At 39.1% G+C, this 20,563-nt stretch overlaps 1 protein-coding gene across 7 annotated transcripts in view; it reads left to right on the top strand.

Moving 5' to 3' along the window:
- Positions 1-20,563, top strand: part of COMMD1 (copper metabolism domain containing 1) — a 246,875-nt gene that overhangs the window by 69,312 nt on the left and 157,000 nt on the right. Inside the window, exon 1 of one of the 7 annotated variants that reach the window (XM_024242655.2) lies at positions 9,080-9,222. The exons of 5 other annotated variants lie outside the window; for them this stretch is intronic. In XM_024242655.2, the coding sequence (XP_024098423.2) occupies positions 9,181-9,222 (42 nt within the window). In that variant the 5' untranslated portion in view covers positions 9,080-9,180. Of the gene's footprint in view, positions 1-9,079; positions 9,223-15,353; positions 15,377-20,563 lie in introns of those variants that run through there. One more of the 7 variants, XM_054547508.2, reaches the window with a different exon arrangement.

The raw sequence follows: 20,563 nt of genomic DNA, 5'->3' as shown, positions 1-20,563 counted from the left end.
GTGATTTGTGAGAGTGGTCTTTCTGCTTCTGTTTTCTGAAATGCTTAGATGACATATTTTGGGGTAGCACTTCCTGTACCCCATCAACTCCATGAAACTATATAGCTTTATAACTGTAAAATATTGCCATCTAATTTGGGTAAAGTCCTATCTTTTCCATATAAGGATAGAATTTTCAGTCTTTTTTGTGACTGTGGTTTTCTGTTTTTTGCCAAAGATACTTAACTCAGTTTTTGGATTGACCCCATTGCTGGTTAAGTTGGAATCTGCAGAAATTAATGTTAGCTGTAAAGTCTTTGTCTCCTTTTTTTTCATTACAAAAAAAATTATGTGGCAATAGTTTATAAAATCTTTGTCTTAAAGACAAACCAACAAGAGGAAACTTATAAAGAAAGGAAAAGGACATGCCACCCGCCAGTGTTTTTCTGAGTTTGTTTGACATAAAAACACAAGCAAACTATTCTTTTTATTTTAGGAATTTGAGTTTATTGTTAAATCCATTCTCTAATAAACCAAACTCTTTTCTTCATTCCTGTTAAGAGTTGTAAATAAAGATTTGCAAAGCATTATTTGCCCTTGGAAAAGCAGAGAACTGCTCACGGAATAACCCTAAGTGAAGGAAAGAAGAAAAAAAAATGTTTCTTGAGTGCCTACAGTGTGCTTAGTACTATTGCATGCTTTAGAATATTTTCTCATTTGAATCTTGTGACTGTCATTTAAGATTAGTATTATTAGCTGCTTTTGAAAATGGATGAAATGAAGGCTCATTTAAAGTTCAGGGGTACATGTGCAGGTTTGTTATACAGGTAAACTTGTGTCATGGGGATTTGTTAAACAGATTATTTCATCACCGAGGTATTAAGCCTAGTACCTTTTAGTTATTTTTCCTGATCCTCTTTCTCCTCCCACTCTCTACCCTCTGACAGGCCCCAGCGTGTGTTGTTCCTTTCTTTGTGTCCACAAACCCCGTTTTCTGTATTGTGGTTTCTTTCTTTCTTTCTTTTTTTTTTTTTGAGGCGAAGTTTTGCTCTTGTTGCCCAGGCTGGAGTGCAGGGGCGCGATCTTGGCTCACCACAACCTCTGCCTCCTGGGTTCAAGCTATTCTCCTGCCTCAGCCTCCCGAGTAGCTGGGATTACAGGCACGTGCCATCACGCCTGGCTAATTTTTGTATTTTTAGTAGAGACAAAGTTTCACCATATTGGCCAGGCTGCTCTTGAACTCCTGACCTCAAATGATCCACCTGCCTTGGCCTCCCAAAGTGCTGGGATTACAGATGTGAGCTACCTTGCCTGGCCACAAATGTTTATTTTTATTTAGTACACAGTCATAATGTATGAATTATCTGATTTTTGTACTCACATGTAGACAATTCTATCATAGATTTTCTGGGAAGAGACCTTATTTTCATTATCCTGCTGTCAGAATGTGTTAGATCATAAATGTTTGGTTTTATAAATTTATATATTTTTATGTTTCTATAGTTTTAGTAATTTTTTTAGAGAAAACTTTTTTCATAGTATTTATTTATAATGACTTTAATATTGTATAGTCATACCATATTGTTTAGTAGACAGTTGGATTGTTTCTAGACTTGCTTGTAGATATTACTTCAGTTCGTGCTTTTGTACAGTTTTTGCATCTGTTGAGTTGTTTATTTGGGCCTTTTCTCAGAGGTGGAGTTATTAGATTAAAGGCCACGAACACTGATTTTATTTTGTCATGTTGCTTTCCATGCAGATTTTTTACTTTATACTTATTGTACTAGTTTTACTGCTCTTAGTTAGCATTGTTTGTTTATTTTTGCTCATTTAGTTATAAATAGTGACTTGAGTGTTTACATCTCCTTTTGTTTTATTACTGTTTACGATGGTTTCACCATGTGCTTATTATTTGTACATTCTCTCATGTGAATTGTCTTTTCATATCATTTGCGTATGTATGCATGGAAATCTTGATGTCTTATATAAAAATAATGATATTAGCCTTTTTTCGGTAACTTGTAAAGATTATCAGGAAAGGAAATAATGCTAGGACAAGGAAAGGAAGGTCCATGTTCAATGGAAACCTTAATAGTATATATAGCTATGAATACTGGAGAAAGAAAATTTTTATTTTTAGGAAATAATATATGAGTAACAGGAATAAAAGGGGAGGCACTTAATATTTATTGAAACCCTAGTTAGTTTTAAACCTTAGGGCAGGCATTTTATAAATGTAATTTTATTTAATTTTTATAAGACTACTAGCTAGATATTTCCCCATTTTACAGATAAGTAAATTGAGACAGAAAAATAAAGCAACTTTTCCAAAGACACACATCTTGTTCATAAAAGCTCTGTTACTGAATTGGCTAATTTCTTCATGGCTGTGACATGTTGCCCACAATCCACATATTTTGAATCTGGAAACTCATGTCCTTTAATTATGTTGGGAATGAAGTTTTTGGTGTTGCAAAAAAAGAATTAACGCCGTGACAAATGATCTCTCAGCAAGGTGAGCTTTACTTTTTGCAGAAAGGGTGCTACTCAAAGCTGTCCAGCCACGAGCGCACACCAAACAAAGGAGACAGAGTTATTTATAACCTGACACGTCTACCCCACTGCTGTGTCCAGTTTCCATTGGCTGGAATAGGACCTCACATTGGCAGTGAAAATACACTTTACCCTATTGGCTATTAGTTTAAAACTTTTTTAAGTTGCCCTATTGGCTGTTAGTTTAAAACTTTTTTAAGTTGCCCAGGAATAGTTAAGGAAGCATCTCCAAATAAGGAATGGCATGGACTATGGACTGGGGCTAGCCCTACTGGCTATTAGTTTAAAACTTTTAAGTTACCCTATTGGCTATTAGTTTAAAACTTTTTTAAGTTGCCCAGGGATAGTTAAGGAAGCATCTCCAAATAAGGAATGGCATGGACTATGGACTGGGGCTTGTCTAGTTTCGTCCAGGCGTGCCAGAGCAAGCTAGGACAGCTGATTTGGAATACACGTGTGTGTGTGTGTGTGTGTGTGTGTGTATACACACACTAATAGTGGATAGCAATCTTATAGTAAGAAATTGTGACTTTTTATAATCTTTGAAGAAGAACTTTCCCATTTCTCACAATCCCTTCTCTTTTTATTTTATACTTCTTCAAATTTGTTTAGCATGTTTTGACTTTGTTGTTTGGCCTGATCCTCTGGAAGGAGTAGTCTTTCTGAATATGGTGGCGGGGGAGTTGGGAATAGATTAGTAAGGGTAGTACTGACGAGTTTCTGCACTAACCTTCGAGTACAAGGTATAATACACCAACAAGAAGGAGTATACTTAATACAGTAGCTAAGGAGGTGAGAATTGAAGCGATAGTTTCCTTTCACTGCTAAACTAACTCTTTTACCAGTTTGAAATGGAGTTACTAATGTCAGAATTTTTAGCTAATTCATCTGATAGGGCAGTAAGTCCTTGTAGAGCTTGGGTTATGCTCCCATTGGGGGCAGTGTTATTTGGAATAAATGTACAGCACTGGGTTTTAATCATCACACAGACACCTCCCTTTTTAGCTAACATCATGTCTAGGGCTTTCCTATTTTCCCAAGCCATTTGACTGGTAGACCCTAATTGCTCTGCAATTCCTTTCTTTCCCCCTCGGGAGGTAACCTTCCTCCCGTGCCTTTCCCTTCTGGAGGTTCTTTGCACTCGTTCAGCCCCGCTGCCAGAAGTAGACCACCAAGGAAGTAGTTTGTCGCCCTTGGCAACATTTCCTACCTTGGCTCTCGGGCGAGGTTACCTGGTTGAGGCCCCTGACATCTGCGGCTTGGTAAGCCACTCCTTTTTGGCATTACTGAGAGTCCAGATTGCTCGCACGGTGAGTCCCGGCTCTCTTCTCCCTGGGGCTGCCGCAAAGGGCAGTGGGGCGCCTCCCCACGAGGGAGGGCAAGAGACTGCCCTAGAGGGGAAAGGTAGCCCCACGTTGGAGCACCAAATTGTTGGAAATGGAGTTTTTGGTGTTGCATAAAAAAGGAATTAATGTGGGAACAAATGATCTCTCAGCAAGGTGAGCTTTACTTTCTGCAGAAAAAGTGCGACTCAGTAGCTGTCCAGCCACGAGAGCACACCAAACAAAGGAGACAGAGTTAGTTATAACCTGACACATCTACCCTGCTGCTGTGTCCAGTTTCCATTGGCTGGAATAGGACCTCACATTTTACACTTTACCCGATTGGCTGTTAGTTTAAAACTTTTTTAATTGGGCAAGGGGAACAGAACAAAGAAAGAAAAGGAAGATGCCCAGGGATAGTTAAGGAAGCATCTCCAAATACGGAATGGCATGGACTATGGGCTGGGGCTTGTCTAGCTCTGTCCAGGCATGCCAGAGCAATCTAGGACAGCTGATTTGGAATATATATATACTAATAGTGGATAGCAATCTTATAGTAAAAAATTGTGACTTTTTATAATCTTTGAAAAAGAACTTTCCCATTTCTCACAATTCTGAGAAATCTTTTTGTATAATTTATTGGATAATTTCCTCCATACCATATTTTTCCCTGTTCTAATTTTGAAACTCCTGTTATTCATGGTTGGACCTTCTTGCTTGATTTCTTTAATTTTCTTCCTTTTTTTCTTTTCTTCTATTTTTATCTTTTTGCCTTTTTGGCTATAATTATAGAAATTTTCTCAACTACCCTGCTGTGTTAATTTTTCATTTCTGCTATTTTATTTCCAGATATTAATTTCTCATTTGTCTTTAATGTTCCTTTAAACAGGTAGGGAGTTGGTACTTGTTATGTAGGTGGTCTCTTGTTTATTTCTGATAACATTAATTATAGGTCATATTTTGAATTTTAAAAAACTCCCTGAATTGTTTGTTTCTGTGAATTTCTATTTTTTTCCTATTTATTTTGTTCTCTTTCACATTGGAGTTTTCTTCAAATATTTAATGCTTCTTTACTGTTATTTATATTTAAGAGTGATACACTAAGAGGTTGATTAGAGGCCTCGTGAGTATGGGCATAGCTTAAGGCCTACTGAACTTAGTTATATGATGCTGAGGTATATACCTTACAGTCAGTATCTGTTAAGTTTATTTTCCTGGTCGGATTGCTCCTCAGAGAGGAATTTTCCACTACTTCTGCTTGGAAGTCCTGCTGCCAGTGTTCTTGGAGCCTGTTGTATAATAAAGAATGTGGTTGGCCTTTGCCCCTGGTTCCTAGGACAGAGGCTTTAAATCCTGGAATTTCTTCAGTGATAGGAGTGTCTTTATTTTTGACGCTAGGCCCCTCAGATCATACTTCATAGTTTTTGCCAACCAGGTGACTGATAGTGAGCCCCTAGATAGTTTATGCTAATAAATGACACAGGATGGGGATTGGTAACTCCAGAAAGACTGTGATTAAGGAGTTGGGGCTTTCACCCATGCAATATCACCCTGACCTCCAGGGAGGAAAAGGTGGTGCTGGGGATTGAATTAAATCATGTGACCAGTTATTCAATCATTCATACCTACGTAATGCAGCCCCAGTAAGATCTCTGGACACTGAAGTTTGGGTGAGTTTCCCTGGTGAACAGTACTCTGTGGGAACCCCTGAATCCCTGGTGAACAGTACTCTGTTTATATTGTTATTGCATCTGTGTGATAGGTGGGTGATTTGTCCTGACTCCACAAGGAAAGGCCACAGAAGCTTCACATTTGGGCCCCTCCCAGACCTTACCCTAGGTGTCTCTTATTTTCACTGGTCCTGATTTATGTCCTTTTTGCTATAATAAAACTATAATTGGGCCGGGTGTGGTAGCTCATGCCTGTGATCCCAGCACTTTGGGAGGCCAAGGCAGGTGGATTACTTGAGGTCAGGAGTTTAAGACCAGCCTGGCCAACATGGTGAAACCCCATCTCTACTAAAAATATAAAATTAGCTGGGTATGGTGGCACGCACCTGTAATCTCAGCTACTCGGGAGGCTGAGGCAGGAGAATCACTTGAACCCAGGAGGTGGAGGTTGCAGTGAGCCGAGATCATGCCACTGTGCTCTAGCCTGGGTGACAGAGTGAGACCCTGTCTCAAAAAAAAAAAATATATATATATATATATACACACACACATACACACACACACACATATATACATATATATACACACACACACACACATATATATTTGTAAGTATAGGACTTTCCTGAGTTCTATGTGTTGTTCCACCAAATTATTGAACCTGAGGGGGTAGTGGGAACCCCTGAATTTATAGCCAGTTTTTTGTTTTGTTTTGTTTTTTTGAGATGGAGTCTCGCTCTGTTGTCCAGGCTGGAGTGCAATGACACCATCTCGGCTCACTGCAATCTGGGCCACCCTGGTTCAACAATTCTCCTGTCTCAGCCTCCTGAGTGGTGCACACCACCATGCTCGGCTAATTTTTGTATTTTTAGTAGAGATGGGGTTTCACCATATTGGTCAGGCTGGTCTTGAACTCCTGACCTCAGGTGATCTGCCTGCCTTGGCCTCCCAAAGTGCTAGGATTACAGGCGTGAGCCACCGTGCCCGGCCTGGCCAGTTGTTTAGAAGTGAAGGTAGCTTGGGAACCCTCAAGCTTGTGATTAGTGTCAGAAATGGTATCCTCTTTTAGAAGGATAGTACCCTTAACTTGTAAAGTTAGGCCTAAGTCTTGGTAGTTTGTATCAGAATTGCCTTGCAGAGTCAAAGGAGAAAAGAGGCCTGGGCACCCTGTCGTCAGCATGTAGAATCGCACTTTACCTACCAGTTTTCAGAATGAGTCTCTTTCTCTCAGTTGTGCCTGAGATCCTTGAGTCCAGACCCCTTTGCTTCACTCTCCAGAATGGAAAACTACCGTCTTCCACCAGGGTTGGTGATGGGATGGTGGCTGGGCCAAGTAAGCCGATTTTCAACCTCTTCTTCAGTTTCCAACCTGTTTTCCAAAATCCAACAGATTTTTGACCTGTTTCCCTACTTTCAGTCGGAAGTAGATAGTGTGTCCCATTTCTTATTTCTCTGGAGTTATCCAGTGGGAATTGCTTGCTTCTCAACTGCCATAGCAATCATCTCACTTAAATGTTGCAAGAATTTGTTACTCTTTTCTGTTCTTTCTCTCATCTCTTTCCCTATATTTTCTTTTTTCTTTTTTGAGACAGGGTCTTGCTCTGTTGCCTAGGCTGGAGTGCAATGGCATGATCATGGCTCACTGCAGTCTTGACCTTTTGGGCTCTAGCAGTCTTCCCATCTCATACTCTCTAGTAGCTGGGGCTACAGGCATGCAACCACCATGCCTAGCTAATTTTTTATAGAGATGTGGTTTCACCATGTTGCCCAGGCTAGTCTCAAATGCCTGGGCTTAAGCAGTCCGCCCCACTGGGCCTCCCAAAGTGCTGGGATTATAGGCGTGAGCCACTACACCCGGTCTTATATTTTTCATTTTTGTGTTTGTGATAAAGAATTGAGGCTGGGCGTGGTGGCTCATGCCTGTAATCGCAGCACTTTGGGAGGCCGAGGTGGGCAGATGATGACGTTAGGAGTTCGAGACCAGCCTGATCAACGTGGTGAAACCCCGTCTCTACTAAAAATACACCCCGGTCTTATATTTTTCATTTTTGTGTTTGTGATAAGGAATTGAGGCTGGGCATGGTGGCTCAGGCCTGTAATCCCAGCTACTCAGGAGGCTGAGGCAGGAGAATCGCTTGAACCTGGGAGGTAGAGGTTGCAGTAAGCTGGGATCACGCCACTGCACTCTGGCCTGGCCAACATGGTGAAACCCTGTCTCCACTAATAATACAAAAATTAGCCAGGCATGGTGCTGCATGCCTGTAGTCCCAGCTGCTTGGGAGACTGAGGCGGAAGAATCGCTTGGACCTGGGAGGCGGAGGTTGCAGTGAGCCGAGATTGCGCCACTGCACTCCAGCCTGGGCGACAGAGCGAGACTCCATCTCAAAAAAAATTAAAAAAAAAGAATTGAGAGATTGAGCACTTTTTCTGTACCCTTTGTTACCTGAGTTTTATGTTTTTAGCTAGTTGACTTTAGAGTGTTTAAGATCTACATAAATATTCTGCTGATATTTAGAATAGCAGGTGGCTGAGTGCTATTCATTTTGCTATAGATGAGTTATAATTAAAAGTTTTGAAATTACTGTGATCAGGTTTTTATTAATATGGAAGCATAAACATGGAAGTAAAATTTTATGTAAATTTTTTCTAAATATTTTTTAATTTTGTAATTTCAAGATGGCAGTTTCTAATAAAATATGTTATTTATTAGAGGAGACTGTTTGGATTAACAGTGTGATCTGTCTGCTAGGCCTAGATACCAAATAGGACTTTCAGAAAAACCAGAGCTAAAACTACTTCAAAAGAGAAAGTCATAGATGTCATCTGTAGGCCTCCCACTAGACTGTAAGCACAGTAAGAGTGGGTATCTCAGCATGATATAGGGCTTTGTGGACACTTAGTAAAAATTCGGTGATCATGACCAACTCTTTCTAATCTGTATGAAATCTTGTACATGACCAAGAAAAACCTTAAGCCGTTAGAGTTAGGGATAAAGGTTTACAAATGTACCGGAGTGGTTACTAAATGTGCAAAAATGGTTGCTTCCAGGGGTTGAGTTATCAAGGGCAAGATAAATCTCAGGAGCACGATTTGAAGCCTCAAAGTCCAGCTACCCTTCTCATATGGAGATTCTCCTTCAGTTGCCTTGTTTTAAGTTAATATTTTGTTAATTCGCTTTTAAGGAAAAAACTTTTTAAAGGATTTTCAGACATACACAAAAGTATTACTGATACTGAAGTATCAAGGCTTGGTTTCATTAATGATCCAAGTCGATTCTATAAAGCTGCCTTGAATATGCTGGGAAGTTGGCTAGGTTTATAGCTAAACATACCTCCTAGTATGCATGATTCAAATTTATATCTGAGCACAGTGGTCATTTTCTATACAGCAGAGCTGTTCCCAGTTGCTTGAGACTGTTTTGAAATTGTGAATGTTCAGTTTTCAGTTGTCATAGATGTTCTGTTACATGCTATGGATGTATTTAACCAGAGTCCACACCAAATCTAATACACTGTGTACTCTTTTTTTTCCCATTTCCGCCTATCGCCAGATTTGGGGCTTGGTTTACTGTTAAACTGCCTGCCCCTCATAGGCCATTACAGCATCCAGTAAACCGGAAATTTCCTTGCATGATGATTATTACATAGTAGGTGCACATGAAGTCATTGAGCTTTGGAAGCCATCTAGAGGTGTTCTGGGTGAGTCTGTCCTTGGCCAGGTTTTACTTACGAAACCAAATAAATTTCTTTTTTTAAAAATATGTAAATTTGTTAAATTAGCATGCAGAATATGGCAGTAATACCCAATTGAAACACTAGTTGGTTGTATATTAAATCTAATAATAGGAAATATGAATTTGCCTTTAAAATGTATTTCATTTCACTTATATTTTTAGCTGTGCCAAATGAAACAAAGTTGGACTTCATGTATAAAGGCTCCAGTAATGTCCTAGGTTATCAGATAAATAGAAGCTTTATTATTTTATCACAGGTGGCAAAAACAGGACTAATTACACAGACTTGTGAGAAATGAAGTTGCCTATCTACTCCATAGCTCTTCTTTTGGCTACAGTTTCCTTCTTTTGGTATTTTCAAATTGTTAAATTATGTAAATTGGGAAATTAAAAGATTACATCGTTGTTTTGTTTTTCCATCTAAGAAGACCTAGGCATATACAACAGTGGTTGTTAAAAATTTACTGTCAACTTGAAGTATTTTCCTTTCTCTTCCATGAAGAGCAGTAACATTTTTTCTCTTTTCTTATTTTTAGTAACTTTTATCTTCCTGACTTCCTCAGCCAGCATCTTATTTTCTTCTTGGTGTCCTTTTTCCCTTATCGAAATGTAACCAGGATCTTTAATAGTGGAAATGGGGCCAGTTGATGAAGTCTAATATGAAACCAATGTTTTAACTTTCAAATGCAGAAGACCTAAGTTGCAAAGATAGCAGAACTGTCCAATCTGTCTACCCTCACAGCAGTGCTTCTTACATTTAAGAAGCAGTCTGTTGAGGACCAGTTTTGTTTTTTTAAAAAATGTTCAATTCCTCACCAAAAATACATAAAAACATACATTCCGATTATTTTATTAGGTTAATTGACATAAAAATAGTCATTTTGCCACAAAAGTTTCTAAATGTTTACTTTCAGTTTATATAATTACCTCATGGTGGACTGGTAATGAAGTTTGTGGTCTGGCACTGATATGTAGACCATACTTCGGGTAGCATTGCTCTAGATTTTCTAGCAAATCAGGAAAGCCAAGGATGTTGAGCTCTTGGTACATAACCAGATTGAAAACTCTTCAAAAGCAGGTCCATATGCTGTTCATCTTATTTGAGGGATTGGGACAGGGCCTGATACATAGTAGGCAGGTGGTGAAAACTATAACTTAGGCCACAGACTATAAGCTGATAATAAGTGGGGTCATAAAGCTGAATGGGCTAGTACAAATTCTGCGATTATTCCAAAATATGAATTGTGAAATATTAATAGTAATTTAGGAAGGTTTCCATATCAGAGTATCATCTTTTTCTTTGCTTTAAAAAATGTCTAATAAAGTGCATTCAATCCTGAATGTCAATTGAGAACGGGCTCTCATCACTGGCTTTCATAATAATGTTAAACATTTTGCTCTATTTTAAAAAAATAGGCTGGGTGTGGTGGCTCATGCCTATAATCCCAGCACTTTGGAAGGCCAAAGCAGGCAGATCATCTGAGGTCAGGAGTTCGAGACCAGCCTGGCCAACACAATGAAACCCTATCTCTACTAAAAATACAAAAATTAGCTGGGCATGGTGGCGTGTACCTGTAATCCCAGCTACTTGGGAGGCTGAGGCAGGAGAATTGCTTGAACCCGGGAGGCAGAGGTTGCAGTGAGCCAAGATTGTGCCACTGCACTCCTGCCTGGGTGACACAGTGAGACTCCATCTCAAAAAAAAAGAAAAGAAAACAAAAGCCGCGTGATGCCAAAGATAGTCTATAGGGGAAAATAAAATTTAAGAGATTTAGTAAGGTTGAACCATTTGGAATTACCATACTTGTAAGTCCAAAACAGTTGAATACTGTTGTATTTATGTGGCTCAACCTATAGATATAGCAATATGGAATGTAATTACTTGGGGGCACATGCAGCTTATATAGCAAATTCCCTTTGCTTAATTTTAGGGAAATTGAAGCCCAGAGAAAAACATTTGAAACAGTAAAACCATATTATAATTAATTGTGCAGTAAATCACATTTCACGAATTTACTGAAGGTGAAAAGAAAGGACAAAATCAGTTTGCTTTTCTTTTTGGACTATATCTACTTAAGAGTTTTGGACCATTTTCCTTTTCTTGATGGGGAGAGGGAGGGAGGGTATCACTCTGTTGCTGGGCTGGAGTCCCATGGTATAATTTTGGCTCACTGCAGCCTTGGCCTTCTGGGCTCAAGCGATCCTCCTACCTCAGCCTTTCCAGTAGCTGTCACCACAGGTGCATGCCACCATGCCTGGCTAATTTTTTGTATTTTTTGTATAGTTGAGATTTCTCCATGTTGCCCAGGCTGGTTTCAAATTCCTGAGCTCAAGCAGTCCACTAGCCTCTGGTTCCCAAAGTGCTGGGATTACAGGCATGAGCCACCGTGCCTGGCCTCAGTTTTTACTTAAAATAATGGCATAAACAATTTGAGATTTGATTCTCAGTAAGGAAACCAATTTCAAGGGAAATCTTTATTTAGTCTTTTTTTTTTTAATTTTTTTAAAGACAGGATCTTGCTGTGTTGCCCAGGATAGAGTGCAATGGGTATTCATAAGCACAATCATGGCACACTGTGGCCTTGAACTCCTGGGCTCAAGTGATACTCCTGCCTCAGCCTCCTGAGTAGCTGGGACTACAGGTGCACACCACTACATCTGGCTTTTATATGTAGGTTTTCAAACAAGAAAATGTTTAAGAGCTTTATAAAATACTTATTTACCTAAACTCTTCTTGGACAGTTTCACTTGCTTTAGATCATTATGTAATTTTTATTCTGCAGGCTATAGAAATACAACTAAGTTTTTTTGACCTGGCATTCGATCTTTAATTATATAAATTTATATTTTTCGAGGAAGAAATTCTGATGGAATAAATCAGGATTTAAAAAAACATTCTCTTTAAGACTCATTACTAACAATAGTCACCAGAGGCAAATTGCTTTTACTTTCTGAAGGTCTTAATTTAATTGTGCTTTCAACTTGGCAGTGTTGTATATTTTATAGGCTCCACTAAAGAACACATCTACACATTATGACATAGCACTTTCTTGGAAACTTGACAGAACTGTTGACAAGTACAGATTTGTTTTTGGTTACTGTGAGTATTTTTTGTAGTAATTGAACTGTTGTTAGTTCTTGGTAGCTTTATGTGCTTGTCAGTCTGTTTTCTTCGTAAGTGATGATTAATTTAAATCTGTGTGATGTGTTCCAGTTCACTTACTTGATGGAAATTGGAGAAGTGCATAACTTTCTGATATTCTTAATTACTGGTTCCCATTAAGTGACTAGAGAAGCAAATATTTATGTCTCAGGTATTATCATATTGAATTTCCAGTCATTCTTTCTTCCTGGCTATAACTTAGTCACTGAAGAAATAACTATCCTTTATTCAAACAACTTCCTTGGTACAATCCAGCAATATGTTTTTTTTTCTTGCAATATTAAAAACCTCTGATGTAAGTGGAAAAAGAGTTATTTCCAAGCAGAAGAAGAATAATCATAACGCTGGGCACAGTGGCTCACACCTGTAATCCCAGCACTTTGAGAGGCCAAGGTAGGTGGATCACCTGAGGTCAGGAGTTGGAGACCAGCCTGGCCAATATGATGAAACCCCATCTCTAGTAAAAATACAAAAAATTAGCTGGGGGTGGTGGTGGGCGCATGTAATCCTAGCTACTTGGGAGGCTGAGGCAGGGGAATCCCTTGAACCTGGGAGGTGGAGGTCTCAGTGAGCTGAGATCACACCACTGCATTCCATCCAGCCTGAGCAACAAGAGGGAAACTCCATCTAAAAAAAAAGATGGTTGAATTCCTAGATGTGGAATTCACAGATGCAGAGGGCCAACTGTATATGACTTACTAGAATTACCATGATAAAGAATATTTCCTATGATTACTTTTTTTCTTTCTTGGAAAAATCGGATTACTTAAACTCCAGGTTGTCTTGTATTTGGATCAATAAGATATTCTAGAAGTTATTTCTTTGACAATATTTTATCTAGTTTGTTAAAAAAGAGTTGCAAGTTATTAGGCTTCATTAATTTATCTGTTATGTTTGGTCATAGAATTCATGTCCTCAGTATTTGTTTTTTGTTCGTCTGTTTCTGACAGGGTCTCTGTTGCCCAGGCTGGATGGAGTACAGTGGTGCGATCACTGCTCACTGTGGCCCCCTGTCTCCTGGGCTCAAGCAATCCCTCCACCTCAGCCTCCGGAGTAGCTGGGACTACAAGCATGTGCCGCCATGCCCGGCTAATTTTTGCCTTTTTTGTAGAGACCGAGTTTTGCTATATTGTTGTTAGGGATCGCGCTCAAAATCATAAGGAAATTGAACACTCGAACAAAGGATTTTTAGCAAAACAATTTTACTTCTGCACAGAGGGGTGCCTCCTTGGCCAGTTGCCATGAGAGCACACCTGAATAAAGGGGCATGAGAGCCTTTATTCCTGATGCAAGTCCTGCCCCTGTACCCTTTCCTCATTTGCTAGGGTTGGGTTGTACAATCTAAACTAATCCCGGTTGGCTAAACATTTGATTTTTTAAGATAAGGTGGGCACGTAAAAGAAAGTGGAGAGGAAGGGGAAGGGGTGTCTGTAATGAGCTAGAAAGTTAGTCCTCTTTCCAAATAAGGAAAGGAATGTGAGCTGGTACTGATAATGCCTGGTACTGTGGCGTGCCTGGGCATCTAACAAAGGCAAAAAGGAAAAAAGAGAAAAAGGAGAAAAAAGGTGTGTGCGTGGGGTACTATGAATTAAAGAATAAAAGATTGATCAGATTATTTGAAGAGAAGCCTTATCATATCCCACAGTTGTCCAGGCTAGTCTTGAACTCCTGGGCTAAAGTGATCCTTTTGCCTTGGCCTCCCAAAGTGCTGGGATTACAGGGATGTGTCACTGTGCTCAGCTCCCAGTATTTATTCTTGATCTTAAGAACCAAGATTTTTCAAAATAAGCTAAATTTATTATATTAGATTAACAAGTTTTCTTTACTTTTTTGACATGGAGTAAAATTGGAGAGAGAGGCCAGGAGCGGTGGTTCATGCCTGTAATCCCAGCACTTTGGGAGGCCGAGCAGGGAGGATCGCTTGAGTCCAGGAGTTCGAGACCAGCCTTGGCAATATAGTGAGACTTCATCTCTACCAAAAATTTTAAAAATTTAGCCAAGTGTGGTGGCACATGGCTTTAGTTCCAGCTGCTCGGGAGGCTAAGGTAAGAAGATTTCTTGAGCCCAGGAGGCAGAGGTGGTGAGCAGAGATTGTGCCACTGCACGCCAGCCTGGGTGACAGAACAAGACTCTGTTTAAAAAAAAACTGGTGAGATAAATAATTCTAAGATTATAATAACTGTAGGCATAGTTTAAACAAATCTCATTATCTAAGTAGAAAATTCTCATTAAAGATAATTTGGGGAATGATGAAAAATGAAGAAAATAAAAATGATCTCTAATTATACTGCTGCTATTATTTTTCTTTCCCTTTTTGTGTGGAGGTGGGAAGCAAGAAGACTCAGATCGCTTTTGCTTGGTTTAATATATTATAGACCTGTAGAAAATAATTTCAAATGATTTATGTAGATACTTTGCCTCCAAGAAGATGTCGCATAACTCTCTATTCTTATGGATGGGTTGTGTGATGACTTCCTTCTAAGAAGTAGGGTATGGAAAGGGGAAAAAAGCAATTTTGCAGCAGAGAAACCTGACAGGCACTACCTCAGCCAGGTGATCAAGATTAACATTAACAACCACAAGCCATGTTGATAGCACATACCCTTGATATGGTGGGTTGAGAATGGCACTTTATCTCTGCGTTCTTTCTCCCCAAAACACATAACCTTTGTCTAACCAGGAGGCAAACCTCAGGCAAATCTCATTTGAGGGACCTTCTACAAAATACCTGGTCAGCACTCCTCAAAACTGTCATGGATTAGGTGCTTATCAGTCTCATGCATAATTTCACATATTTGTTATGTATGTGTTTATAGTATTTTTCATCTAATAAAATTTCTTTTGTTTGTTTGTTTTTTAGTAGAGACTGGGTTTCACCATGTTGGCCAGGCTGGTCCCAAACTCCTAACCTCAAGTGATCCACCCGCCTCGGCCATCCAAAGTGTTGGGATTACAGGTGTGAGCCTCCATACCCGGCCCTTATAAAATTTCATATAAGTAGTATACTTATATTAAATACTACTTTATGTATTTGTCTGCAATTTGCTTTTTTTGTTATTATTGTTCAACTTTGGTGTTTGTGCTTTATCCATGCTGATAGATACAGTTCTGATTTGTTTACCATATTCTAGTCCATTGTTTGGCTGTCACTATTCACTTTTTTGTTTCAGACATTCGGGTTAATTCTAATTTGTTGCTGTTATCAACATTGCTGCAATAACTACTTTTATACAGAAACTCCTAGTCCCTAGGTACAAGGGTTCCTCTAAGGTTTTTACGTTGCAGAGGAGTTGCTTTGTTCTAAAATACATAATTCTTAAATTTTTACAGATAATGCCAAAATTTCGTAGATAATCTCCAAAATGTTACATTTCCAAGAACAGTATTGGAGAGATGCTGGTGAGGATGTGGAGAAACAGTATTCACTACCGTGGGGCATTTTATTTTTGCCAGTATAATGGAGGGGAAATGGTATTAATTGTCATTGTCTTGATTATTAGGTTGAACTAATAAATATTTTCACTTATTTATCATTTGGGTTTCCTCCTCTATGAATTGTCTGTTCATATTTTTGGTCAGGTTTTTATGTTGTTGTTTTTCAGTTTGAAGGAGTTCCTTATATATTTTTCATACTGCTATTTTGTTAGTATGCTTTGCATGTCAGTAGTATGTCAGTATGTAATAGTACGTAGTATGTCAGTAGTATTTTGCTTTTCAAAATCTCAGTCTTTGATCTGAATTTAAAGAATAGTATTTTTTTGTGTAAGAGGTTATTTTTCTCTTGCTATTTAAAAAATCAAGTGCCATTTGTATATGATAGTACTTAAGTCTTCAGTTTGAATTCTAAAAATGTGTATACCTGTATAATCCACACACCTGTCGTCCCATCATCCTATCAACACCCCAGAAAATTCCCTTGTGCCTCTTCCCAGTCAACCCCACCACTGCCTCAAGTAAGTACTCTTCTGATTTCTGTTCTTATAGGTTAGTTTCACTTGCTCTAGAACGTCATATAATGGGGCTGGGCGCGATGGCTCACGCCGGTAATCCCAGCACTTGGGAGGCTGAGGTGGGCAGATCACTTGAGGTCAGGAGTTGGAGACCAGCCTGGCAAACATGGTGAAACCCTGTCTCTACTAAAAATGCAAAAATTAGCCTGGTGTGGTGGCATGCCCCTGTAATCCCAGCTACTCAGGAGCCTGAGGCACGAGAATCGCTTGAACCTGGGAGGCAGAGGTTGCACTGAGCAGCTGCACTCCAGCCTGGGCGACAGAGTGAGACTGTCTAAAAAAAAAAAAAAGAACTTTATATGATGGAATTATACAGTAGATACTCTGTATCTATTTTCATTTAGCATTGTATCTATGAAATTCATGTATGTTTTATCTATTAATATTTTTTTTGGCTGGGCTTGGTGGCTCACGCCTGTAATCCCAGCACTTTTGGAGGCTGAGGTGGGTGGTCAGGAGTTCAAGACCAGCCTAGGCAAAGATGGTGAAACCCCATCTCTACTAAAAATACAAAAATTAGCCCGGCATGGTGGCAGGCGCCTGTAATCCCAGCTACTCAGGAGGCTGAGGCAGATAATTGCTTGAACCTGGGAGGCAGAGGTTGCAGCAAGCTGAGATCACGCCACTGCACTCCAGCCTGGGTGACAGAATGAGACTCCATCTCAAAAAAAAAAAAAAAAGCTTGTTTTAAATAGAGTATTTTTTTATACTCTGGTTTCTCTTCAAATCGTATAAATATTTCACCTTTTACTAAATAGAGTATTTTTTAAAGCAATTTTAGGTTTATAGAAAAAACTGAATGGAAAATACAGAGAGCTCCCATAAACCTTCTCACCTTCCTCCCCCTTGCAGTTTCCCCTATTAATATCTTGCATTGATGTGGTAGATTAATTGCAATTGATGACCCAATATTGATATGTTATTGTTAATTAAAGTCCATTGTTTACATTAGCGTTCACTCTGCTTCAGCTATTTATCTTTCCCTCCCTCCTCCTTCCTGAACCCCTGGCAATCACTGATCTCTTTACCATCTTCACAGTTTTACCTTTTTTAGATTGTCATCTAGGTGGAATCATACAATATATAGCCTTTTTAGAATGACGTCTTTCACTGAATTATATGTATTTAAGATTCCTTCCTGGCCTTTCATGGCTTGATAGCTCATTTCTTTCTTTCTTTTTTTTTGTGTTTTAATTATTTGACTCTAATTTTCCTCTTTGGGAACTCTTAGATAAGCTCATTTCTTTTTAGTACTAAATAATATTTCTTTGTCTGGATATACTCCGGTTTTATTTATCTGTTCACCCACTGAAGGACATTTTGGTTGCTTCTAACTTTTGGCAATTATGAATAAAACTACTATAAAAAAACCACGTACATGTTTTTGTGTGGATGTAATTTTTCAATTCATTTGGGGAGGTATCAAGGAGAGTGATTGCTGGATCGTATGCATATGGCAAGAGTATGTTTAGTTTCTTAAGAAACTGCCAAAGTTTTATCCAAAGTGGCTATTCCACTTTCCACTTCCACCAGCAATGGATGAGAGTTCCAGTTGTTCCACATTTTTTGTCAACATTTGGTGTTGCTTTTTCTGCATCTATTGATAGAATTATATGATTTTTCTTATATGACCTTTCTGTAAATTTCTTTATAAGCACTGCTTTTGATGCATTTTACAGTTTAGGTTGTATTTTCATTAAAATATTTCATTAAAATATTTAAATTATTTCATTAAAATATTTAAAAATTTCTCTAGACTTCTTCTTTGACCTGTATATTATTTTAAAATGTGTTGTTTAATCTCCAACTATTGTGGGGTTTTTCAGCCATCTTTCTGTTTTTGATTTCTAGTTTAATTTCATTGAGATCTATCTAAGAGCATACTTCGTATGATTTCTATTCTTTTACAATTATTAAATTGTGTTTTATGGCCCAGAATGTGGTCTGTCTTGGTCGTTGTTCCATGTGAGTTTGAGAAGAATGCATCTTCTGCTACTGTTGGATGAAGTATTTTGTAGATATGAATTAGATCCAGATGATTAGTAGTGGTGTTCATTTCAGCTGTGTTCTGCCTACTGGATCTGTCAGTTACTGATAGAAGGGTATTGAATTATCCAACTATAAAAGTGGATTTGTCAATTTTTCTTTGCAGTTCTGTTGGTTTTTGCGTCTCATATGTTTTATACCAGTTAAAATGCATACTAGGGTAGCTTTAAAAAAAGGAAAATAAGTCAGTTAATAGAGTAACTAAAACAAAAAAAAAGAAAAAAATGCATACTGTCAGAGTGAATCAAGACAAATACCCAACTAACTATATGTTGTCTATAAAAAACCCATTTTAAATACAAAGAACATAAATATAAGAAAGATAAAGATACACCATGCTGACACTAACCAAGTGAAAGTGGGAATCGCTACATTAGTTTCAGACTGAACAGACTTCAGAGCAAGAAAAGTTATTAGGGATCAAAGAAGAGTATTAAACAATGATAAAGAGGTCAGTTCTCCAAGAAAACATGTCTTTAATGTGTATGTTCTTAACAATAAGCATCAAAATATCTGAGGAAAAAACTGATAGAACTGCAAGGAGAAATAGATGAATCCACTATTTATAGTTGAAGTCTTCAGCACTCCTATCAGTAATGGACAAATGTAGCAGGCAAAAAATCACCAAGGATATAGCTGAAGTGAACAGGATCATTAATCAACTAAATCTAAGTAACATTTATGTACTACTACAGTGGGAGAAAAAGGGAGAGATGAAGAGGTGGAACACAGGATTTTTAGTAGTAAACCATAATATAAACTATAGACTTTGGTAGATAATGATGTGTCAGTATTGGTTCATGCATTGTAACAAATGTACCACAGTGATGTGGGATTTTTTTTTTTTTTTTGAGACGGAGTCTCGCTCTGTTGTCCAGGCTGGGGTACAGTGGCGTGGTCTCGGCTCACTGGAACCTCTGCCTCCCAGGTTGAAGCGATTCTCCTGCCTCAGCCTCCCGAGTAGCTGGGATTACAGGTGCGTACCACCACGCCCAGCTAATTTTTTGTGTTTGTAGAGATGGGGTTTCACCATGTTGGCCAGGCTGGTCTTGAACTCCTGACCTCGTGATCTGCCCACCTCGGCCTCCCAAAGTGCCGGGATTACAGGCATGAGCCACCGTGCCTGGCCATGATGTGGGATATTAATGGTGGGGTAAGCTTTGTTTGTGTGGGAGGGTCTTTTGGAACTGTGTAGTTTTAAGCTCAATTTTGTTATGAATCTAAAACTGCTGTAAAAAATAAAGTTTGCTTTTTTTTTTTTTTTTTTTTTTTTGAGACAGTTTCACTCTTGTTGCCCAGGCTGGAGTGCAGTGGCACGATCTCGGCTCACCGCAACCTCCACCTCCTGGGTTCAAGCAGTTCTCCTGCCTCAGCCTCCTGAGTAGCTGAGATTACAGGCATGTGCCACCACGCCTGGCTAATTTTGTATTTTTAGCATAGATGGGGTTTCTTCATGTTGGTTAGGCTGGTATCGAACTCCCGACCTCAGGTGATCTGCCCGTCTTGGCCTCCCAAAGTGCTGGGATTACAGGCATGAGCTGCCGCTCCTGGCCAGTCTGCTAATTTTTAAAAATGCATTTGGAACCCAATTGTTTCTGAAGGTGTTCTATAGTTTCTTTTTTGTAAAAGTATTTCCATTAGATATGTATTATTGATGTATTACTACTAGGTAAAAATATAGAATTGTTTTGCTCTGATATTAAAGTTGACATTGGGCCCAGTGTGGTGGCTCATGCCTGTAATCCCAGCACTTTGGGAGGCCGAGGCAGGCCGATCACTTGAGGCCCGGAGTTTGAGACCAGTCTGACCCACGTGATGAAACCCCATCTCTACTAAAAATACAAAAATTAGCCCAGGGGGTGGTGGTGTACGCCTGTAATCCCGGCTACTAGGGAGGCTGAGGCTCAAGAGTCGCTTGAACCTGGGAGGCAGAGGTTGCAGTGAGCCGAGATAGTGCCACTGCACTCCAGTCTGGGCAACACAGGGAGATTCTGTCTCAAAAAAAAAAAGTTGACATTGAGCCAGGTGTGGTGGATCATTCCATATAGTCCCAGAGCTTTGAGAGGCTGATGCAGGAGGATCACTTG

The sequence above is a fragment of the Pongo abelii genome, chromosome 12 (genome assembly GCF_028885655.2).
Source record: "Pongo abelii isolate AG06213 chromosome 12, NHGRI_mPonAbe1-v2.0_pri, whole genome shotgun sequence".
Lineage (NCBI taxonomy): Eukaryota > Metazoa > Chordata > Mammalia > Primates > Hominidae > Pongo > Pongo abelii.
Note: the sequence above shows the minus strand (reverse complement) of the source record. Positions and strands in the feature narration are given on the sequence as shown.